The 24,018-nt window shown below is 51.4% G+C and overlaps 1 protein-coding gene across 1 annotated transcript in view; it reads left to right on the top strand.

The window, feature by feature from the left end:
* The first annotated feature begins 1,165 nt into the window (after window positions 1–1,165).
* The window catches only part of OTOG (otogelin), an 81,512-nt gene continuing 58,659 nt past the window's right edge, over window positions 1,166–24,018 (top strand). Inside the window, exons 1-20 of the mRNA XM_064289450.1 lie at window positions 1,166–1,277; window positions 1,704–1,764; window positions 1,914–1,974; window positions 5,740–5,815; window positions 6,843–6,935; window positions 7,116–7,270; window positions 8,569–8,687; window positions 10,207–10,412; window positions 11,826–11,956; window positions 12,213–12,319; window positions 12,707–12,816; window positions 13,161–13,289; window positions 14,109–14,217; window positions 14,497–14,543; window positions 15,038–15,183; window positions 17,756–17,888; window positions 18,730–18,907; window positions 20,598–20,722; window positions 21,784–21,996; window positions 23,750–23,942. Coding sequence (XP_064145520.1) covers window positions 1,166–1,277; window positions 1,704–1,764; window positions 1,914–1,974; window positions 5,740–5,815; window positions 6,843–6,935; window positions 7,116–7,270; window positions 8,569–8,687; window positions 10,207–10,412; window positions 11,826–11,956; window positions 12,213–12,319; window positions 12,707–12,816; window positions 13,161–13,289; window positions 14,109–14,217; window positions 14,497–14,543; window positions 15,038–15,183; window positions 17,756–17,888; window positions 18,730–18,907; window positions 20,598–20,722; window positions 21,784–21,996; window positions 23,750–23,942 — 2,504 coding nt within the window. The remainder of the gene's footprint in view (window positions 1,278–1,703; window positions 1,765–1,913; window positions 1,975–5,739; window positions 5,816–6,842; window positions 6,936–7,115; window positions 7,271–8,568; window positions 8,688–10,206; window positions 10,413–11,825; window positions 11,957–12,212; window positions 12,320–12,706; window positions 12,817–13,160; window positions 13,290–14,108; window positions 14,218–14,496; window positions 14,544–15,037; window positions 15,184–17,755; window positions 17,889–18,729; window positions 18,908–20,597; window positions 20,723–21,783; window positions 21,997–23,749; window positions 23,943–24,018) is intronic.

The raw sequence follows: 24,018 nt of genomic DNA, 5'->3' as shown, positions 1-24,018 counted from the left end.
GGCAAATGTCCTTGGGAGTGGGAACCAGGTCCACTGGTCACCCTAGTGCTTTCATATGACCGCTGCCACCACAAACTCACTCCTTAATTACTCTCTCCTTCTTTCCTTGGCTTTCTCTTCTCTGCTTTCCCATCTATGCCCATGGCTTCAAATACCCTGTATGTGGACAGCTGTGTGTGCTTTATCTACTGTATTCCCGGAACGGTGTGTGGCACGTGCTGAACAAATTTGCTAAGTGCACGAATGAATGAAGTGCATCCCAAATCTATAGCCCTGCCCAGGGTCTACTGGGACGAACACCATCATCATCACCGCCACCACCGCCACCATCATCTGCAGGGTCTGGCATCTAGTTAGTGTCCCCTAAGCATAGGCCACGTGAATGATGTACAGGTTTCCAGGGCTCTCAGGCTCACTTCATCATTTTTTAGTTCCTCTTGGACAAAGAGTGTATCTTGTTCACAAAATTAAAGTTGTTTTTGCCAAACTCTGGCCTTGATGGAGCAATAATATGGGAGTATGAGGCACTTCTGTCATCCAGCAAACATTTCCTGAGCTGGGGCCTGAGCTAGTGCTGATCCTATTCCGTAGAGGAGCTTGATGCTGGGTGTAGGGTGGGGACTTAGGGACCCAGGAGGAGGCTGACCAGGGCTCTGCAGGCGCTGGTCCTCGTTCTGCTACTGACCACTGACTGTTGACCACTGAGTGGTATGTCCCAGGGTCTCAGTAAAATGAGAATAGAACCAGACTCACACCAGCGTCTTGTAGCTCTGGTGTGAGGGGCTTTCAGGACCCAGGTTCCTGAGCCAGGGACTTCTGAGCAGTAAATGGAGTTGGGGACTGCAAAGACTGCCTCCTTGCTCCTCTGGGGCGCTTAGCACTAGTGATCTGAATACAGCCTCCCCATCAGGACAGAACAGCCACAGTCCAAGAGGGGCAAAGGCTGGGCCTTCGCCAGGCGTCTAAATTATGGTAATGAGCTGGGCGGTCCTGTCGCTCTAGATTGGGGAGGAGCCAAGCTTGGAAGGAGGGGCAGAGGGAGCTCTGGGGAGTGAGAGCAAAGGGGACGTCGGCCGCGGAGTGGAGGTGTGTCCCTGCCTTCGCTGGGAGAAGCTCCTCGGAACCCCCGCGCCGCGTTCCGGCTCCCCAGCCCCCACGCGCCCCTATGGGGGCCCAAGCCCGCTGCGCCCCGGCGCCGGCACTCTGCCTGCTCCTCGCTTGTGTCTGGCTGCCCCGGGGTGAGCCGGTACAGGAGTCTCCGCAGGTGCAGCACCTCGGTGAGAGAGGTGTGGACTCGGGGAAGCTCGGGGTGGAGAAAAGTTTAGGGGAAGGGGCCTGGGCGGATTGGAGAGAGGGAGGGGACAGTGTCTGAGGTAGGACAGGGAGGTGGGGACGGGGAAAGCGAGACAGGCTGGCATTGCCAGGGGAAAGGGTTCTGAGCTAGGCGGGGTGGAAGAGACTCAAGGTGGGGACCTGGAGAGACCTGGACCCAGGGAGTGCATGGAAAGAGGGAGACCCTTGTTGCAGAAGGGTGCCAAGGAGGGAGAGAGGGGATTTGAGAGGGCTACAGGGAGAGAAAATGGGGGGATACCAGGTGATGTGGGAGAGGGTTCCTAGCAGGTGTATGGGGAGGGGGAGGAAGGTGCTCTGGGGCCCCAACCAAGGGAGGCCTAACTTGAGTGGAGAGTAATCCCTTTCCCCAGCCGCAGCACCCACGCCGCGGGGTAGTACACAGCTGCAGCCAGAGCCAGCCCAGGAACCCAGGTGAGCAGGTGCCCGGTTGTAGCTGCCTCCCCGCTCCACTGCTCCCATCTTCATTTGTGGAGTTGGTATGATGGGGGGGGGGGCTGGACCTGGGGGAGGAACACCCTATCCTAGCCCTCTCACCTATGCCAGCCTTGTTTCTCATCTAGTCTCAGCCACCAGGAGGCGACCCTTCCCATAGGGGATGCTTCAGCAGCGATGGGAGGCCAGGTAGGAGACTGCCAGGGAAGGGCAGCTTCACTGGACAGGGGGCTGGTATCTGCCTGGGTCTGAGGCTGCCAGGAAGCTCTCTAGGGTGCAAGAGGGCTGTCTCTGGAGCTGTGCAGGAGGAAACAAATAGGTTCCTGATACATGTTTGAAATGTGCAAATTCAAGACACTCTGCCCACTCCCCTAATCTCTTGGGGCCCTGTTGCAGGCTCATTTGTGTGTGTGTGTTGGGGGGAGCACACTAAGACCCTGTCAGGGGACAGCTGAGTCTCCCATCTCCCAGATGAAAGTAGGAAGGTGAGGAATTAGGAGAGAGGAGTTCTCTTTTTCCTTCCTGACCTGGGACGGCCCTAAATCCCATCAGAGGCCCCTCTCCACACCCTCAACAATGCTCCAAGAATGCTGCCCTGAGAGCCTGAGAGAGAAACTGGGCCGCCTGGTGGGGGTTGCCTGGAAGGGTCAGTTGAGAAGCAGAGCCCTGAGCTACTATCTTGAGTCTTGACCGTTTCTTTGTTGCCCACCTTACCGGGATCCTCTGTGTCTGCAGGAGAGGTGGGTGTTTTGTTTTCTCCCTTCACCAAACTTCTTTGGCCTCTGGGTCAGGTGACTCAGGTTCTGCTTCTAATCCTGGCCTGCATTTGTTGCCTCCTTGCCACAGCTACAAACCTGTTATAAATTCAGCTCACTTATGGCCAGGCCCTCCAGAGCAGCTTAAGCCCTTCCTCTGCCCTGGCCCTAGGGATCAGCTCTAGGTATCCCCTTGTGCCAGCAGTTTGGGGGATCATCATTTGTGATGGAAAATGAAGTGTCCCAATTACCTGCCCTTTAGAAATTTTTTTTTTTAGAAATAGATATGACGGCCTTAAAGTGGGTGGGTGGGCTGCACACTTATTCTGCAACATGAATTATCTGGGTCTTTTGTTTCTCATGTGACTACTTTTCCAGGCCCTGAGTTTTAGAATCACAGTTAGATACAGTTTGAGTTGAAAGGTACTGTAGTCATTCTTTTTTAGGGAAACTGAGGTAGGTGGATGATGTACCGGGCTCCACAGTCAGCTGGTGGAGCAGCTTCTCCTGGAGGAGCCAATCCTTGTTCCTCTGCACCATGAATGCCCCCACAGGACCCCAGGAATCCCAGCATTTCAGTGATACAAGGATCCTGATCTGAAACACCTTGTTCCCAGCGGGCTTCTTTTTGTGTTGGATTTCAGGGTAGGCGTCCCCCCTTTTTCTTGGTAAAGGGAACAAGCATCTGGACCAAGCGACCCCGGCAGTTTCTCACATTACTCCTCAGAGCCAATAAGTGGTCAGAATGGCTCTCCTCAAGGAGACTTGCTTGGGGTGGGGTTGGCAGAGGGGGTAAGGCAGTTAGCTCACCTGTGAACCAGGGAGGCCTTCGAGCGCTCCTGTCTGGAATGTCCTTATTGGTGGGGAAAGTGGAAAGTGGGGTCCCAGACCAGTAGCTGACCAACCTTCATTTCAACATTGCTTCGTCACCCAGAGCTCAGTCATTCTCCAGAGCAGTGATGGTACAAACCAGGGGATCCAGGAACTTGGGTGGGGAAAAAAAGGGTTGTTATTTACATGAACCTCAATCTAACTGAGATGTAGGTTCCCTTTCAGTTATTACCATAGCCTAAAAACCACAGGAATATTAAGTGTCTACTCGACGGCACTGGGTTTTTTGTGACTGTCACTGATAGAAATCACAGATACTGTCACATCACTTTACAGTTGTTGCTGATATCTCAAAATATCATTTATGCTCATCACTACTTCAAAATTTTGGCAGTGATAAAGACTGTTTTTAGATCTTGTTATTTAATATGTTAATAAAGAGACACAAATATCACTAAATCACACGTTTTTATAAAAATATTTTCCTAACTGGATTGCAGTATGATGGGTTTCCTTTGTGATCTTGTGTATTTTATTTTATGCATTTAAAAACATTATTCTGAGAAAGAGTCCATAGGCTTCATCAGATTGTCCAGGGAGCCCATGGCATAAAAGGATTAGGAACCCCTCATCTATACTGAAGACTAATTGTTTGGACAGGATTTAAAGAATCCTCCAGAAAATAGCTTTGACTTTCACAGCATGGGCTGTCTTGCCCTCATAACACCGATCTCACAGATGCCACACTTGAGCAGGGGTAAGGAGTGGAGAGGAACAAAGGCCAGGTTGAGGTAGGAGCTCTCCGGAGGTATGAGACAATGGTGGTGATCATTTTCCCTAACTTTTTTTTATCTCCTGTATGACCTGTGTTCTCTGAGAGCCCTATAAGATAGATTACTACCAGTGTGGGAAGCCCGACTCCTGGGGCTGGGCCTGGGTCTGCAGGGTAAGAACAGCTGGGGAGGCCCCAGGAAACAGGGGCCAGAGTTGGGTGAGAACATTGAAACCTGGCAAAAGATGGGCCAATGTCCTCCCGGGAGGTCAGAAAAACAGTGAAGAGGGAAGGTATGAGTGTCAGGGCATAAGGTAGAAAGACTTCACTCACCAAGGAGGAGCAAAGAGCTGGAGTTGGGCCCCAGGGATCAAGGGTTCAGAATACTTGCAATGTGCCAAGTCCTAGACTCAGCCTGGGGATGCAAAAATGACCATGAGGGAGGAAGACAGGTGAAATGAATACTCACGGTGCAGTTTGTGACTTTTTGGCCCTGGGAACAAGAACATAAGCCCCATGACGGTAGGGACTTTGTCTTGGTCACTGCAGTTATGGACAACACCCAGCACAGTTCCTGGCACATAGTTCTGAGAAGTCAGACAAAAAAGAAGGCTTAGGCTCAGAGAGGGGAGAGGCCCTCCATGCCCATATCCTAATCCTAGGTGGCATTAGACACCTTGGACTGAAACTTCAAGAGTTTGGCTGTTCAAGTCAGTTAGCTGTATGGTGACTGTCCATCCATCATGTTCAGGGCTGTCCTGATTTCAGATGGTAAATCCCACATGTTGGGATTTTGGGTTTGGATATAGGGTTTCTCAGCTACATTTTCCCTGTCTACACATCAGATTTGGGTGTCAGGGAAAGAGTCCTGATTGCAGCTGAGCTCTGAGTAAAGTAAGAAGTGATCTATGAGGCACTATTTTTGCTGTTGTTGGAGGAGGCCAAATGGAAGGTGGAGGTGGGAGGTGGTGATGGGGTGAGGGGCTGCCTTTGTTTCATTGCTCTGCCTCATGTGGTTTCTGCGGTGAGAGGAGCCCTGTTTGTTCTCTAGACAAGCCGGTTTTGTGTTGGCCTGTGGAGGACACAAAGGTTTACAGCAGAAGGAGGGAGGGAGGAGCGGCTGGGGGATGTTGGAGCATGGAAGGGAGGGGCCTTATTCAGGCTGCAGGCCTCAAAGATCTGCCACAGAGATGCTACTTTGGAAGGTAAAAACCAGATCTTAGCTCCTGGTGGCATAGTGATTAAGTGCTATGGTTGCTAAACCAAAAGGTTAGCAGTTCAAATCCACCAGGTGCTCCTTGGAAACTCTAGGGGGCAGTCCTACTCTGTCCTATAGGGTTCCTGTGAGTCCAAATCGACTCGATGGCAACAGGTTTGGCTTTTTTTTTTTTTTGGTTAGTTCCTCTGAAAAGCTTCCCACCCATACCTCTGAGAGATGGTCCTGAGCAGATGAAGCTGCTGGGGCACAGAGAGAAAGGGGCCTCCCTTCCTCCAGGTGATGGAAGGGAAGGGCTATGACCTCCAGGAAGGCGGTCCATGATCCAGCCCTGAGGTCAGCCCTTGATCACCTTCTCTTCCCCTTCCTGCCTTTAAAAGGGGATGGACGCCCTGGACTCCTTGGCCATGTCCTCCTGGGAGAGGCGGCTGCATCGGGCCAAGTGTGCTCCTGCTTGTAAGTGTGCAACTGTGGCCCCTGAGTTGCGAGTGGGAGGGCTTTTCTCTGGAGGGGCAGCCCTTGGGGCTTCCTGTGACTTCACCCTGCTTGGGGTCTCTGTCCACCTTCCCAAGCTCAGGCCTCCAATTCCACTCTGCTTTCTCCTTCCAGGCTGGGGGGAGCTCCCTCTCTGGTGTCCTCTGTTCTTATGACCTCTGCCTTGTGGCTTTCCCCTTACATCATCTGACTCCAGTGAGATTGCGCCTCCTTGGCATGTGGGTGTGTGTGTATTTTCCCTCTCTGCCTCACCCTGTGTCTGTGGCCTCTTTCCCCTTCCTGTGGCATTGCCCCTCACCCTGTCCTATGTCCGTGGCCTGTCCCCTCACCCTGTCCTGTGTCCATAGTCTGTCGTCCCACCCTGTCCTGTGTTGATGGTCTGTCCCCTCACCCTGTCCTGTGTCCATGGCCTCTCCCTTCACCCTGCCTTATGCTGTGGCCTCTCCCCACTTTGTGGCCCCTTCCTTCACCACACTCTGCTCAGCTTTGTCTTCTCTTCCTCTGTAGCCTGTCTCTCTACCATCTTCCAAATGTGAGGCATCTCCCCCATCCCCTGGCTTACACCTTGGCCCTTTGCCTTGATCCTGTCTATGGAACAGTGAGGAAGAGCAGTGTCCATGAAGACCTCTCCACAGCCCCCTGCTCAGCCCACATGCTCTGTATCCTCAGTGCAGCCTGCCTTGCCTGAGGGCCATAAACTCAGCCTAGGGAGCTGAAAGCCTGAGTGAGACAGTGCCCCCAACAGGCTGACCTGGGGACTACTTGGTGCATGCTGAAAGCAGGTACTTTGAGACCTGCCCACCTGCCAGGAAGGGGTCAGAGCTGTGGTCTGAGGCACCCCTGTTGGTGCCCTCATTAAGGCTAACTGCTGAGGGCTGTCTGTGATGGGAGGGCTGGGGCCCGGTGCCTCTGCCTGAGGGCAAAAGTACATTACTGGGTTCAGCCAACCTCAGCTCAGTGGGAGGTGCCGCCTGTGTCTCCCTTGCAGATTTGTTCTCTTGCTTCAACGGAGGTGAGTGTGTGCATCCAGCCTTCTGTGACTGTAGACGCTTCAATGCCACAGGACCTCGCTGCCAGATGGGTGGGTTTGGGCTCCACCCCACATCTGGGAGGGAGTGTGAGTACCGGAAAGGCTGGTGGGCCTGAGGCCTAGGGGTCTTGTGTTGGACGGGATGCGGGTGGCCCTGCGAAGTCTGGGAACTGTCAGCCTGTGGCTGGGTACCCACTGGGGCTACACAAGGAAGCTCTTTCCCTGGCTCAGTGTATAATGTCGGCCCTGAGCGGGACAGCATCTGCCGGGCGTGGGGGCAGCACCACGTTGAGACGTTCGATGGTCTCTACTACTATCTCTCTGGGAAGGGCAGCTACACACTGGTGGGGCGCCATGAACCCGAGGGGCAGAGCTTCTCAGTTCAGGTAAGGCCTCCTAAGCCCCACCTGGCCAGGAAAACTCCACTTAGCCCAGGAGGCTGGGCCAGCCTTGGCTCTGTCATAATTAGAGGCTGGTACTCTCCTTACCCTGGTGCCCACCTGGAGGGTCTGTACCTGGCAGGAACTAGGGGCCCTATAGCTCCAGGTCCTGGTCCTCAGTTTGGGGCACTGATTTTCTCACGCACTCACTCCTGATTGCCCCTGGCCATTGATTCATCCAGTCACTCATTCATCACGTATATATTGTGTGTTGTACTCTTCCGAGCGTGAGGCCTGGTGGATAACAGCACAAATGTAGTCTCTGTCCTCACAGAGCTCACGGTCTAACAGGGGAAACACAGAACAAATCAAATGGATCATTTCAAGTGCAACTGAGTACTATAGAGAAGAAATGCCAAATGCCAGAAGAGCGTGTGATGGAAACCTAACCTTGCTTGTTGGGAGGGATAGTGATCAGGGAAGGCTTCCTGGAGGAAGTGACATTTAAGTTGGGACTTGAAGGATGAGTTGGAGTTAACAAAGTGAAGGGTGGCAGGGGTAGGAGTAGGGGACAGGAGAACATTCTAGGCAAAAGGAACAGTGAGAGAGCATGATAGAGTTGCTAAAAGACTCAGTCTAGGGATACCGCCTCTAAGAAGCTTTCCTGGATCCCCTGCCCTCCCTAACTGACTGGTGGGCTCTTCTCTGTAGCCAGAATTCCATGTAGTTACTCTGTCTTTTACAAAAGCCTGTGTGCACGTGCTGTAGGGGTGGGCTAGACTCTCTGTCTGCCAGGGACGTGAGAGGAGTGCAGTGTGTGTTTATGTGTGCACTGAGAGTGCCCTGTGAGTGTATATATGCTGTGTGTATGTTCCGTATGAGTGTGAGATGGTGTTAATATACATGTTGGCCTTCAAACTAGGGGGACAACCTGGAATGGGTAAACAAAAAGTCCAGTAACAGGGAGATAGCGTGGTGTACTGAAGAGTGCTAGGGTTTGAGCCATTCAGACCGGGGTTTGAATCCTGGCTGTGCCATTTCCTAGCTGTATGCGTGGCCTGAGGCAAGTCACTTAACCTCTCGTGCATCTTGCCTCCTCTCAAGAATGCAGATAATCATAGTTCCTGCCTCACTGTGGTGTTGTGAGGGCTGGGAGAGATCCCAGAGGGAAGGTGCATAGCGTGCAGGGGGTGGGCGATCAGCCCTAATGGAAGCTCAACAAGGCACACTAGGCCCAGAACCGAAGCTCCGGGGCAGACCTGTGGCAGGAGCCCTGCAAACTGGCCTCTGAACCCCCCACCCAGGTGCACAATGACCCGCAGTGTGGCTTCTCCCCCTACACCTGCTCGAGGTCTGTCAGTCTCTTCTTTGCGGGTGAGCAAGAGATCCATTTGGCCAAGGAGGTCACCCACAGAGGCCTGAGGTAACTCTTAACACCACCTACCCTGAGTTGTCCTATTCCCTGGCACCAGTGGAGGGGGAATCAGTGAGCATCTGCTCTTCTCAAGCCTAAAGGAAAATGTTTTCTGGGGGAAAACAGCAGAGTTCCCACCGCTGGGGCAGGAGCATGCTAGAACGGTCAGCTGGGTTTCTGGGGTTTGCAGAAGGGCAAGTCCCTCATGGTTTTCTGGAACTCTCAAACCCTGTGGGTTTCTAGACAGTGGGTTTTTAGGCAAATAACTGAGTTTTCCAGACAGCTGAGAGTTTACCACTCTGTTGTTAGTTGTCATTGAATCAATTACCACTTAAGGACGCCTATTTTTTTTTTCATGATTTAACTGAAATCTTCCCAAATGGACTATACACAGCTCCTGCCTTGTCAGAGCAGATACTGAGCCCACTTTCACGATTTTCTAATGGCTCGAGATCATTTTCAATATCAGTTATCTTTCTGGGACATCACCAGGGGTTCCTGGGGAACTGCTCAAGGAGTGAGCACTGTGTCCCACGCTAAATGGCCCCAGACTGTAGCCCTTTGTGAGATCTGTCTTGCATCTCTTTTCTACTGTGCTTGCTTTTCATTGCTGTCCCCTGTCAACTCGTGTTGCTGTCAGTGGCCCCTTCTCCCTTTCCCATTTCCTGCTTCAGATCTGAAAGCTGTATAACCAAACTTTTTGGGGCTGAGTGTAAAATTGAAGGCTCAAGGGCTTCTCCTGTGAATACAGGGCTGGTATACGTAGTGCAAACGATTAATGCATTCGGCTGCTAACCCAAAGATTGAAGGTTCGAGTGCACCCAGAGGCACCTTGGAAGAAAGGCCCGGCAATCTACTTCCAAGAAATTAGCCATTAAAAACTTAGTGGAGCACAGTTCTGTTCTGACATGCATGGGGTCACCATGAATCAGAGCTGACAACAACTGGGTTTTGGTTTTTATATGGATCTTTTTGATACCAGTTTCGGCTGGTTAGAGATGTCTTTTATTTTCCTGATTTTCAGCTAGGTTGAAAGTTGCTAAATTCCAGAAAGGCCAGAGGTCCCTGTACCAGTAAAAATGAGAAGGTAGTCATAAGTCCTGTAGCTCTGCATCTTTTTTTTCTCCCAGATTTTTTCTTTTTTCCTATCTTGACTTTTTCACTTCCCACTCCGTTTTTTCCCCACCAAAAAAATAAACCAAGTAGATGTCTGCTTGTACCATCCCTTCTGTCTGGGTGAAAGGAGCTGACACATTCAGTCACTCTAAGATTTTTCCCTCCAGGGGAATTACAATTTAAAAAAACCTCAGAAGGCAAGAGTCCCTCTCTATCGGTAGACTTCCAAGTACCCGTGAAGCCAGGGGGAGGGATGTGGGCCCTCAGACAACGTGATACCAGTGGCCATGTGGATGAGCAGGTTCTGTATAGGTGATAGGTCCCCAGGTATTGGACAGCAGGTCCTTTGGTGAGGGGACTGGGTTAGTAGGGGTGGTGTGGACATCTGGGAGCTCTGGGTTGTGCTGTGCAGGGTCCATCTGCCACATATGATGGGGAGTATACATCTGGAACGGCTCGCTGGCTATGTCATTGTGCGGCATCGGGTGGCCTTCACCCTGGCCTGGGATGGCACCTCAGCTGTCTACGTCAAGATGAGCCCGGAGTTCCTGGGCTGGACCCATGGGCTGTGTGGGAACAACAATGCTGACCCCCAGGATGACCTGGTGACCAGCTATGGTAAGGCCTAGGGCAGCTGACATCTGACAGGTTTTGGTGGGGGTGGGGAACAGGTTAGGCTGGGCTGAGACTTGGGCCTGGGATCATGGTACTAAAGACTCAGTGGGAGGCCAGAAGACCCTTCCTACCAGCTGTGTGGCCTCAGTCATGTTCTTAACCACCCTGGACCTCAGTTTCCTCATCTGTAAAATAGTGATAATGAGAGTTCCTACCTCCTAGGGGTGTGTGAGGATCTGACGAGCCTGTGGATGTGAACACCCACTGCCTTTGAGTAGATTCTGACTCATAGCGACCCCATAGGGTTTCCAAGGCTGTAAATCTCTACAGAAGGAGACTGCCACATCTTTCTTCCATGGAGCTGCTGGTGGTTTCAAACTGCTAACCTTTTGGTTAGTAGTCTGTTGCTTTAACCACTGCACCACCAGGGCTCCTGGGGATGTAAAAACTCTCTTTAAAGGATAGAGCTCCAATTTACCACTGCATGACCTTGAGGAGGTCACCAACCTTTCTAAACCTTAATTTCCTTCTCTGTAAGGTATACATAATAAAAGCTCCTACCTCTCTGGTGTCATGTGGACTGAGTGAGACCATATAGGAAAGGTACTCAGCACACAGGAGGCAATCAGGTTAGCTGAGGCTGAACAGGTCCCAAAGGGCTTCAGAACCAAAGCTCCTTTGAGGAGTTTTAAATGATGTATTTACTGACTTCTTTGACCTTCTGTCCTCAAAACAATTAGCTACTCACTTATTTATTCATTCTTTCAACATTCATAGGGCACCCACTTTTCCTAGGCACGTTGCTAGGTGGCAGTGGCCCTGCAAAGTGTGTGTGTGTTTTAGGGGCAGAGGACCTGTGAGGAGCCAGAAAGAGAAACGGCCCAGCTGGAGCTGAAGATAGATACCGAGGAGTGGTAGGAAGTAAAAGTAAAGGGTTTGGGCTAAATCATGGTGGCTCTGGCCAGAAGAAGGGAAGTTAACACTTCGAGCACCCACCACATACCAAATGCTTTAAAGATATGAGTCACCTCACATAGTCCTTGCAATAATCTCATGGAGGGATTATTCTCTCCATTTCACAGGTGGGGAAACTGAGGCTCAGAGAGGTACGGGAACTTTTTCAGGCTCACATACCAGTTCTCTTTGGGTTGTATGCGGCTGCCTTCCCAGAGATGGAGTTTGGAGCAGTAGGGAGCCACTGTATGTTCTTGAGCATTCTTGAGTATTATGTCCAAACAGTTTTTTCAGGAGAATGGCTCAGTTAAGAAATGCAGATTGGAAATGGAGTGCAGGAACCTGTATTCCCCAACTTCTTGCCCACCTCTTGGCATCGCTTCAGCTCTACCCACCTTCCTTGGAGTCCTCTGCCGTCTCTGTCCTTCCCCCACCCCCCATGATTACACCACTTCTCTGCAGGGAAGCTGACAGATGATGTGGCAGAGTTTGTGCACAGCTGGCAGGAGCAGGCCCCTAACCAGACTCCAGGGCCCACGACCTCCTCCCTGCCCCGCCCACCATGCCTGCAGCAGAGCCCAGGAGCCATGCAGGTCTGGGCCCTGGGTATAGTCCATCCCTATCACCTTCCTCTCTCCCTAGTGCTTGGCTTCAGTTTCCTGTCCAACTCCTGGAAAGTCACTGGCTGCAGGGGCCTAGAGTTGTTGGGTGCCCATGCCCCCTTTCTTCTTTTCCCCGCCTTTCTCTCCCTCTGGCCCAAGTGGGGGCTCTGGGTGGGGGCGCTGGTGAACTTGAGGGACTATCCATGGCCCTACTAGTCCCCAGCTTTGGCTCCTGGCCCTTGCCCAGGGTGTGTACGAGCGGTGTGAGGCACTGCTGCGGCCCCCTTTTGATGCCTGCCATGCCTACGTCAGCCCTCTACCCTTTACAGCCAGCTGTACCAGCGATCTCTGCCAGTGAGTGGGCAGCCAGGAGCAGGGGAGGTACTGGGATATGGGAAGACCCCTCTCACTATGGGGTGAGGGCTCAGGATGTGGGCGACTGAGCCTGATAGCCCCAGACACTGACACACTTCCCAAGCCCTGAAATTTTTATCTACCTGGATGGAACGGGGCTTCCTAGTCAACTGAGGCTGAGATGAGGCCTGGCCCCTCAGCTAGGATTAAACCAAGCATCCTGCCTCCAGTTGAGGGTTCTGTACACCTAGATGCTTTCCCAGCTCCCTCTCCCAGCTGTGTGGTGAGGAGGGGTGCCCCAAAGCCCTGCAAATCTCTAGGGGATTCTGGGGGGGCTGGTGGGAGGTTGGGCCTTGCTCCAGTGTGACCCTTGATGTCCCTGCACAGATCGGTGGGTGATGAAGCCACCTGGTGCAGGGCACTGGCTGAGTATGCTCGGGCATGTGCCCAGGCAGGGCGCCCCCTTGTGGGCTGGAGGACCCAGCTCTTGCAATGCGGTAGGTGCAGCCTGGTGGTGGGCAGTGAGGGGCTTGGGCAAGTTCAGTATCCTGTCCTACTCAGAACTACCATTGTCAGACCTTTAACCCTGAGGTCCCATCCGCATGTGACTGATGGAAAAACTGAGGCTCAGAGGGAGAGGGGCTGGCCTAGGGCCACAGAGTGAAATGAGGATAGTTCTCAGAGCCCTCCCGCTCTCACCAATTTCACTGGGACTAGAGGATTAGGAAGATCAAAGCCCTCCCATCCCTTCCCCACTCCAGGGATCGGGGTAGGAGACAGGTCTTGGCAGAGCTGGGGCCAGTGTGGAGCCGACAGGCCATACCACTCTCTCCCTCCCAAGCTGTGCACTGCAAGGAGGAAGCCTTCACCTACAACGAGTGCATTGCCTGCTGCCCTGCCTCCTGCCAACCCCGGGCATCGTGTGTGGACAGTGAGATCGCCTGTGTGGACGGCTGCTACTGCCCTGATGGTACAGTAGGGGCAGGAGGGGTGCCCGATGGCATCACCCTGGCCTGGTGGGGGCAGGCATGAAGCAGAGGCTCAGAGGAAGCCTGTTTGTGCAATGAATAAAGGAAGGAACAAACAACTGAGAAGTGACGGTGGGGACAGAATTTCAGTCTCTTGGAGAGATTCATCAGGGCATTTAATTTGATTGAGACTAAGCTTTATGAGGTGTGTAGATGAGGACAAGTCATTCATTCATTTATGCACACATGTATTTGTTTAAGCATTGATCCATGTACATTTACTTACCCTGCTTCTCACACAGAGAACACGTCTGCAGTGCACCTATGGTGTGCAGCTCACCTGATTAGGAGTCTTGGTGGGCAGGAGGTGGGGATAAAATAATGATACAGTCACCGACTTCAGGGATCAGAGTCTGGTTGCAGCAATAACACACTTAAACATATGCCTCGCTAGGGATTCAGACAAGGTATAGGAGTTCAGTGGGGGAAAGGTTGTCAGGGAAGCGTTGCTGGAGGAGGTGGTACCTAAGCTGGATCTAGATGCAGTTACAGCCTTCTGAGAGAGAGGTGGGGAGGAGAGGCTATTCAGTGTGCAGTTGGTGGGGGGGTTCTCTGAGCAAAGGTCTAGAGGTGGGATTATTAATTTGCTCAGGGGGTGTTCACAGGGCAATGAGTAGACAGGTTTGCCTGAAGCCAAGGATTTGTACTGGAGAATGTTTGGGATTGGATGAGGGGATCTTTGTCACAGGCCATGGGGAGCCATGGAAGGGTTGTGAGCAAGGGGCAGAGGTGAGCTGAGTGGATCTTTGCTGTCAACCTAGGGCTGATCTTCGAGGATGGGGCCTGTGTGGCACCAGCTGAGTGTCCCTGTGAGTTCCATGGGACTCTGTACCCGACTGGCTCTGTGGTGAAGGAAGACTGCAATGCCTGGTCTGTGTCCACTGCCGGGAGGGAGGGGCACCACTGTGGGGCTTCCTGTCAGGGTTGCCCATCTGGGGGAGCCTTGATGACATCTCTGAGTTGTGTGTAGGGGGTATCTTCACCACCCACTTTAGAGACGGGGAGACTGAGGGCTGAGGCCAGTTGCTCCACAGGCTGCTATCTCCCAAGCAAAGCGTATAGCAGAACTAGCCAGCCTGACTCTGGTGTGTGCCAGGGAGAGGACGGCCTGGGCAGGGTGACCCACCACCTCCTTGGTCTCTGTTTCAGCACATGTACTGCAGGCAAGTGGGTGTGCAGCACAGCTGTCTGCCCTGGTATGTCTGTCTGCCCCCTACCTTAGACTGTACCCCCTTCCTCTGGTCTCACAGCTTTTTGGGCGGGGGACCTCTGGGGACCAGGCCTGCTTGGGAGGAGGGTGGGCACGCAGTTCTCTTGGCTAGACCTGCCCCCTTTTGTTTTCTCAGAGCCACTGTGCCTGGTTATCTAAGGGATTGACCCACCCCTTGTTTGAGAGGGGGTTACATAGGGTCCTGTATATCTGAGGACCTTCCCCAGCTTGGGGATCGAGACTGGTCCTTGAGCTCAGAGCCTGGTCTCCCCTCAGATGGAGATCCCCAGGGCAGGGCTGTATCTCCTTTCAGATTGGACTCTGGGGTCAGGGCAGTGGCCCCACTGACCAGGGCTCTCAAAGGCAGGGATGAGTCTCCTTTCACTGTCCTGGTTCCTGAGGATAGGGTGCCATCTTGTCCTCATGGATGGAGCCTGCACGGAAGCTCCCATGGGTCAGCGGCCTTTCTCTGTCCCTCAGCTGAGTGCTCAGTGACCGGCGACATCCACTTTACGACTTTTGATGGCCGTCGGTACACATTCCCTGCCACGTGTCAATACATCCTGGCCAAGAGCCGCTCCTCTGGCACCTTCACAGTGACATTGCAGAATGCCCCATGTGGCCTGGTAAGAGCTGGGGGAGGTGAGTGGCTCTCAGACCTAATCCACCCAGCCACCCCCTGCCCTACATCCTCTAGAGAGGCTGGGAAATTTGGAGTAGGGCCTCAAGTCTTTCCATGGTCCACCCACCCTGCTGCCTCTCTTTCTGGGCAGAGCCAGGGGGCAAGAGACTGGCTTCTGGCTCTAGCACCTCTGCTGGCTATGAATCACTTCCCTTTCCTGGGCCTCAGGTATTTTCTTAATCTCCAAAATGGGTCTAATTCAACTTTCTTCTCTGCGTCACTGGAATGTAAACCTTTAACATCTCTGCATGCATGCATGCATTCAATTCATTCATTCAGCAAACACTGAACACCTATTTGTGCCCAATACTGTGCTGGGTATTGATGACTGGGATGAATTAGACATGGCTGTATCTTCCTGGGCCTTACAGGTTGGTGAGTGAGGCTGACAAGTGAACCCACAGCCCACTGTGTTACGGGAGCTGATAGCATGGAGGCTGCAGGGTGGATCTCCATGGAGGCACTTTTTATTGTTGTTTTACTCAGGGTGTGTGTGTGTGTGTATCACGAAACGCTTCCTGGAGGAGGTGACCCCTGGGCTGTGTCAGGCACCTGTGAACACAACTGGGAAAATGGCCAACTTGTAGGTGTGGGGTAGATGTGGGTTGGGGGGTTGGGTTGTCTCTCAGGGGTGCCTGCCTTGCTCCTGCCACTCCCTGTGGCTGAGCCAACCTCCCAAACCCTGGTCTGAGCTGTACCCAAGCTCCTCCCTGTCCAATACAGTAGGGGTTCACTCCCCTTAATGAGGGAAGCCATCCCCCAATCCTGCATCCCTGGTGGCCCTGCTCCAGCCCCTAAAAGTCAGAAGAAAGAATCAGGGAAAGCTTCATGGCAAAGGTGGCATTTGATCTAGGCCCAAAAAGGATTAAAAAATATATATATATGTGTGTATATATACATATACACATACATACGTATAGATGGATGGAGAGGAAGGGCATTCTGGAAGGATCAGATGGTACAGAAAAGCAGTGAAGTTGGAATGTTCTAGAATGCATTAAAGCAGACACAGCAGGACATTGCAACTGATGTGGCTGGTAAAATGTGTCTATGTGTGGGAGAGAGTGGTGGGTGGGATAGAAACAGAAAGAGTAAAAGATGAAGCTAAGACTTCAATCTTGGGCTCTTTCAGGGATTTGCTATCCCTCTGGGTAGGAACTTGGAAGGAAGGTTGTGGCTTGTTGCATGATGTCTTTCTGAGAAGTTTTAAGCCCTGATCCTTTCCTCATTTTCTGATTGTATCATCCTCCTGTTATGCTTTCTCTGGCTCTCTGTTAGACTCAGGATAAAGTCTGAAAATATTTCAAGGCTCTGCCTAAGATGGTCCCTGCCTCTTATCTTAAACCACTTTGCCAGGTTGGCTCTGGTCCCTCTGGCCTTCTTTTATGTCCTTGAATGCATTAAACACCTTCCTGTGTCAGGCTTTTGCACAGACTGCTCCTCCTGCCTGGGTTTCCCCTCCTGCCCTTCTCCCTTTGCCCACCTAGCTTCTATGTATCCTTCAGATCTTAGGTCAAATGTCATTTCCTGTGTCTCAGTTTTCTGATCTGCAAAATGGGGCAGTTAGTAGTACTTACCTAATAGAATTGCTATAAGGATTAAATGAGTAAATATATATAAAGAGAATAGAATAGCACCTGAACATAGTAACTCTATATTAACATTAGCTGTTATTAAGGCTTTCATTATTGTTTTGATTATATATTTTTCAATTATCATTATTCCCTAGGATGGTCTTTCCTACCTCTGAGAACTAAACCTGGTTCCTTCCTTATATACTGTCCTAGCAGCCTACACCTGTCTGCAGCACTGATCATAATTATAATTAAATAACCAACTTTGTAACTGCTTGTTTTAATATCTGTGTCTCACACAAATATGTAATTTCCATGAGGGCAGCCACTATATTTGTCTTGTTCATCATTGTATTCATAAAGCCTGGCACAGTGTGCCCTACACATAATGTTTTTGATGAAATGTTTTGAATGAATGCTTATGTGAATGTCTTCCTGTGAAAGCAGGAATGGACTCAATGTTTATTACCCATTTCAGAGATGAATAACTTGAGGCCCAAGGAATACCTGTTCATTTCCTGACTGTCAGTGGAGCTTGATACTCTTCATGATGTGACACCTAGAAAGAGCTATATATAAACACCTGTAAAAGGATGAAGTTGAAGTTCTGGGTTTGGGTTGAGGGAGGCCGGTGTTTCCAAGGCTAGACCCTGGCCATCTGGGATCTATTTTCGCTCTGTGTCTTTAGACAACCTGAGAGTTGGCTGTCATTTTTATTATTATCCCAGCTCTGCCACTAACCTTCTCCAATCTGAGCCCCACTCCTCACTTCCCAGATAAGGGCTTTGGGTTTAATGACCCTGGTGTCCTTTGGGCTCTGTCACTCTGAGAAGCCTACCCCTGGCCTCAAAATGGGATGAAGTCCCTGCGCCTGGGGTCCTCTCTTGGGGCCAGCAGGTCAGACAGACTAATGCTGCACCGTTGACCTTCCCCTCTCTCCAGAACCAGGATGGGACCTGTGTCCAGTCAGTGTCAGTGATTCTGCACCAGGACCCTCGGAGGCAGGTGACCCTGACCCAGGCGGGGGATGTCCTCCTGTTTGACCAATACAAGGTCACCCCACCCTACATGGACGGTATGGCTTAGAGTGGACAAGAGAGCTGGCTGCCCAGGGTTCTTCTCCCAAGTTCCTCTGGCCAAAGGCACAGCCACATGGGCAAGAGCTCGCATTGTAGTACTGGGTGCGTCAGGTCGGGAGATGCCTTGGCCCCAGAAATGTGAACTCCTAAAATGTGGCTTTGTCCCCACTCCAACATGACAGTGGGCATCCTAGAAGTATTATGCCTTCTCCTAACATTACCATATGAATGAGGCTATTGCACGTCCTTACTCTCAGTATTTGTTTATTAATTCCTTATCATCCTGCCTGATTCCGGAAAGGCTTTGTGGCAGCTCAAAGGGCAAAACTATCAGGATATAAAAACCTAGCACTACAGAACTTTTAACAAACGGGGGGTGGGGTCAAGATCCAGAAGAGTGGCGATGCATGGCATATAAAAAGGCCACAGAAATGCAAGTCATATAGCTGTAAAAATAGCTACGATTCTACAGTTAAATCTAAAATGTAAATTTGTGACAACTGAATCTAACATTTCTATTGTGATCTTCCTGGTGGCTACTGTGAAAACAATAGTTACAGAATTCTCATTGTGCTCAAGGAAGAAACATTCCAGTTCCTTAGGGAGAGCAAATGCTAAATTTCTCAGCTGGGGCTGCTATTTTAGGTTATCTCTGGACCCCAACTTCATCCCTGAACAAGGCTTCCTCAAGACTACCCAACCCAGCCCCATGGCAGGGCTACAGGGAATACGAAGATTGGGCTGGACATGGGAGTCAGAATGGGGAATGGAAGTGGTGGGGGTAGGTGGGGTGGGTATTGGCCGTCCTCTCTCCATCCCACTACCGACTGTGCTCAGACGCCTTTGAGATCCGGAGGCTGTCCTCCGTGTTCCTGCGGGTGAGGACCAACGTGGGCGTGCAGGTGCTCTACGACCGCGAAGGACTCCGGCTCTACCTACAGGTGGACCAGCGATGGGTGGAAGACACCGTGGGCCTCTGCGGCACCTTCAATGGCAACACGCAGGATGACTTCCTGTAAGTGCTCCTGCCCTGGAACCGGAAGTGGGGAGGGTGAGCGGGCTTGTCGGGTGGAACATAGAGAAGCACTGGTTGGAAATGTCGCCCCCTTGAGCTGTTACGTCGCTGACTTGCACCGTTAGTGATGATTCCTCTACACTTAAATTTAAGCTTGTTTCTTTAAAGCAGTAGTTCACAGTCTTGTGTGCCGAAGAATCACCTCAGGAGCTTGTTAAAATGCTGATTCCTGACCCACCTCTGATAATCTAATTTAGAATGGGACCTAGGAGTCTCATTTTAAATAAACACCAGTGGGATTCGGGTATATGAGATCTAAGGAGCACACCTTGAGAAATACTGTCAGTGAGGCCTTAAAATTGGAGAACCTCAGACTGGGCTGAATTTGGCTCATAGTTTTGTTTTTTTATGTTTGTGTTGCTTTCATTGATTGTGAACACCTTTACATCAGTGTAAGCCACAATGAGTCAAAGACTCCGACACACCCACTTTCTATCCCACCTAGTGGGTGTAACCCATATACCTTTCTTGGTGCCTGAAGGTTTTCAAGTTTGCACCCTGTGAGCTTCCCAATATTCAGGGGAAGGCTCCCATCCACCCCACCGCCCTTTGAGAATGGACACGATTTAGGAACTTGGGGGCAGTAATCAAATCTTCCAGAAAGGAGAACAAGGGACCAATCTTAAAGGCTGCAAGCTCTGGCCAGTCCTTTAAGTTACATTCATTGGGCAATGCAGAAGGAAACATGGGAGGCTTTCTTTAGCTAGAAATAAAAATTCAAATTTGCTGTGAAAAACAAGAAAAAGCGGAGAGCTTTTCAGTGCATGTACCCTTAAAAAATGTAGCATTCCACCCTCTTTTTCCTGGTGGGGCTGTTGGTAGGGCAGCTGGCCAGAATGGTGGAGGCAAACCTTGGGTTAGTCCATGGGCTCCTTGCTACTCTTTGAAATGTTTATTCTGGGTGAGGATGTTGCTGTGTGTGACATGAGTGCTTTTACTGCCCTGGATCACTAATGCGGGCATGGTGCGTGCCAAGTACATAAGGTCTATGGACTAGGATCTCTCTCCATTCTACCATCTACAACAATATTTGGTGATTCTTGGAGACTGGTGATGTCTCTCCCTTTCTCTCTTTATTGCCTCTCACATGACCATTTCCCACCTAGAGAGAAAGGTGTAAAGGAGTTTTCAGGAACTGCCCATAAGAAGGGAGGGGGGAGGAAGTCTTAATTAAGTGAGATTTAGTACTCTTAGTATGCCAATTTCTCCCTATCTGACATGAAGAGCTGGGGATGGGTGGTGAAAGATGGGACAGTGTGTGGTCCTAAGCCCATTTTGAGCCCTTTCAAAGGTTATTAAATGTGATATTTGTCTCCGTGTCCCCGTGTGTGTGTGCACATCCATAATTATATGTGTTTGAATGTGGCTTTATAGATCCCCTTGGCTGTTTGCATGTTTGGCATATATTTGTGCTTTTGTGTGTGTGTGTGTGTGTGTAGTGAGGGTGTATGCAAGTGATATGCCTATATGTGTTGTACTTTTGGGTGGGTATACATGTGCCTCTGGGTGTGAGTGTGCATGCTTTGTCTATGTGTGTGTATGCAAGCAGGTGGGTGCTTACCTGAATGTCTGTATGTTCACCCGGGTCCACATGGACAAGTGTCTGAATGTGGCTGTGCTACGGTTGCAGGTCCCCGGTGGGTGTGCCTGAGAGCACCCCACAACTCTTTGGCAATTCTTGGAAAACACTGTCTGCCTGCTCCCCATTGGCCCCTGGCTCTCCACTGGACCCATGCGATGTGCACCTGCAAGCTGGTGAGGCACCCAGAAGTGGAATGGGGAGGGACTGATTTGAGGGAGAATGAGGTGGAGACTCAGGCCATGAGGAGCATTGTGACCTGGTGGGGAATGGGGCTCCTGGCCAAATTGGTACAGATGATAAGAAGGGGAGGGGCTTCAGGTAGGGGACAGGAAAGGAGGGGAAGGCTAAGCGAACAAGAAGCTTCATGTCCTGCCATTGCTATGCACACGCGTATTTACACACATTCTAACATCTCAGGGCAAAAGCCAAAGTCCTCACAGTGGCCCACAGGGCCCTGCACTGTCTGCCCACTCCCCTCACCTCCCTGGCCCTACCTCCTACTCCTCCTACCTCCACTCCGCTCCAGCTACGCTGGCCTCCTGGCTGTTCTTTCTACACAGCCAAGCCTGCTGTCATCTACAGGCCTTTGCATTTGCCGTTGCCTCAGCCTGTGGTGCTCTTCCTTCAGTATACTCTCTCCTTCACCTCTTCCATGTTTTTGCTCAAATATCACCTCACCAAGGCCTTCCTGACCACCTGATTTAAAATGGCAACCACTCCGCCCCACCTCATACCTCCTATCCACCTTCCTAGCTTTCTCTCTCTTCTTAGGTACTTCACCTATTTGCTATATAATTCACTTTAATGACTGTCTCCTCTCACCAGAATGTAAGCTCCATGAGGGCAGGGATTTTTGTCTGTTTTGTTCACTGCTGTATCTCTCTCCAGAAGATAGATTTGTGCCTAGCACAGTGTGGAATGCATTGCACGATTACATATCTGTGCATGTGTGTATATGCATGCACACAGACGTACACACTTCTTCACAGTCATTTACATTGCGCTCACAGACAGCCACATAGTCACGCCTGGACTTACTAAAACACACCCACAGAGTTGCACATTCCCAACCAGCCACCCACTCAGGTACCTGCCCACATCCCTGCTGTACACACACTCGTGCACACACACATTCCCCACCCCTCCCACAATCCACTGAGCTGTCAAGAGAGAAGGAGAGGCTGGACCCAGGGGCACCAGGTGCTGCCCCTCATGCTGTTCTTCCTGCTCCCAGCCACCTATGCAGTGCAGTCCTGTAGCGTGCTCACCGGGGAGCTGTTCGCACCCTGCTCTGCATACCTGAGCCCCGTGCCCTACTTCGAGCAGTGCCGCCGGGACGCCTGCCGCTGTGGGCAGCCCTGCCTCTGTACCGCGCTCGCCCACTACGCCCGCCTGTGCCGGCACCATGGGCTCCCTGTCGACTTCCGCACCCACCTGCCAACCTGTGGTGAGTGCCCCGCGCTTGTGCGCCCATGTGATTGCAGCCTGGAGCCTGCAGATTGTGCCACCACTCACACCTGAGCTCCAGATTGAGTGTCCACCTGCCCCCCTAAACTCTCCACCAGGAAGTGCACAGACTACTCCAGCCTCACCCCAGCCCCGGCCCTTCCTCACAACCCGCTTCTGCTCCAGTGCTTTCCATCTCTACCAGTGGCCCTCGGCCCCCTGATCACCTGGCCTGTTACCTGGGAACTTCCCCCTGAACTTCTTCTTTCTTACCGCCACCTCCAATCCACTTCCGAATCCTGTCAATCCCAACTTCAACCTCTTCTCACCACCTCACTGCCGTCTCCTGCCTGTATCTTGTCTGAGCCACCTAAAAGGTCTTCCTACGACCTGTTCTCACTGCAGCCAGAGTGAGCTTTCCAAAGATCACAGATCCCTGTGACCCTAAGGTTTGAGTCCACACATGGTTTGATGGGCATGAGATGGCCCCTACCCATCCCGACTCCTACCTCTGGCCATGTTCCTCCTCTCCTATGGCCTAATCATCTCTTCACCTCTGCGCTCCCAGCCCTTGCACAGACCCAGCTCCCATAGCTTTTGGGAAATGTTTGTTCAATAAATCAAAAAGGCACTGAAATGGGAATCAGGAGGCCTGGTTCTGTTTCAGCTCTACAGGTGTCTTGCTGTGTGCCTTTGGGCAAAGACCTACCACTCTCTGAGCCAAAGTGTCCTCAGAGGTGATCAGATCGGATCAATCAGTGCTTCTTAACTCTGGCTGGACATTGGAATCACTAAGGAAACTTTTTTAAAAAAGCCTGTATCTGGGCTGTATCCAGTATCAATGAAAAATTAAAACAACGTATCTGGCACTGGGGTCCAGACATCAGCATTGAACAATAAATTAATAATATGTTTTTTTTAACCCAATGTATCCAAAAATGTTATCTGTCTATCTACCTACCTATCTGCTATCTAGCTTTTCAATATAACATTATTAATGAAATTTTTTACATTCTTTTTTTAAATTAAGTCTTTGGAATCTGGTGTGTATATTATCCTTACAGCACATCTCAGTTCAGACTCACTACATTTCAAGTGCTCAATAGCCTCACGTGGCTCAGGGCTGCCATATTGGACAGTGCAGCTCTTGAAGCTGAGTCAACCAAACTGGTCATATTCAGGCATCATCACTTTTTAAAAAGCTAGGTGGCTCTGATGTGCAGCTGGGGCTGAGAACAGCTGAGCTTGATGGTCTCTGCAGATCTATAGGCTGTGGCAGAGCATGGAAGACCCCTGGGGGAGTAGGACTATAGCCAGGAGAGGAGAATACAGCCCTGAGTATTGGGATAGAGGGCCCTGAGAGGCTGCTGGAGGGGGCACGACTGATCGTCACATGATCGTGCACATGTGTAACCAGGGTTGGTGCAGGGCCACTGGGGCTGTTGACTTCCACCCCTCCCCCAATATCACTATCTAAGAGGGATGTCCTGCAGGGAAAAGAAAACAGCAGCGTCCAAGGTAAACTTGGTAAGGGGCCCACCCTGCTGCTTTGCCACTCCTGGTATAGTGAGAGGCAGTGAGACTCTGGAGTCAGGCCTAGGTTCAAATCCCAGCACTGACGTGGACCTGATGTGTGAACTTGGGCAAGTGTTTTAACTTCTCCAGGTCTCAGTTCTCCTCGTCAGGATGATGACTCCACCCCGCACAGTTGTGGGGACAAAGGAGACAAAGCATGGTTCCTGTTCCTGCTGCAGCACTGTCCTGTAAGGCTACCAAGGAGTACAGCCCCTGTGTGCCCATGTGTGGACAAACCTGCCAGGACCTGGCTGGCCCTGAGGCCTGTGGTGTTGATGGTGGTGGCCATCTCAGTGGGGACGAGTGCGTGGAAGGCTGTGCCTGCCCACCAGACACCTACCTGGACACCCAGGCTGACCTCTGTGTCCCCAGGTGAGTGGGCCAGTTGTCTTCTATGTCCAGTGGAGATGAGACCAGGCATCTCCAGGGCAGCTGAGGCTGGGGAGCC

Source organism: Loxodonta africana, chromosome 7, assembly GCF_030014295.1.
Source record: "Loxodonta africana isolate mLoxAfr1 chromosome 7, mLoxAfr1.hap2, whole genome shotgun sequence".
NCBI classification, from domain to species: domain Eukaryota; kingdom Metazoa; phylum Chordata; class Mammalia; order Proboscidea; family Elephantidae; genus Loxodonta; species Loxodonta africana.
This window is presented reverse-complemented; position numbering and strand designations above follow the sequence as displayed.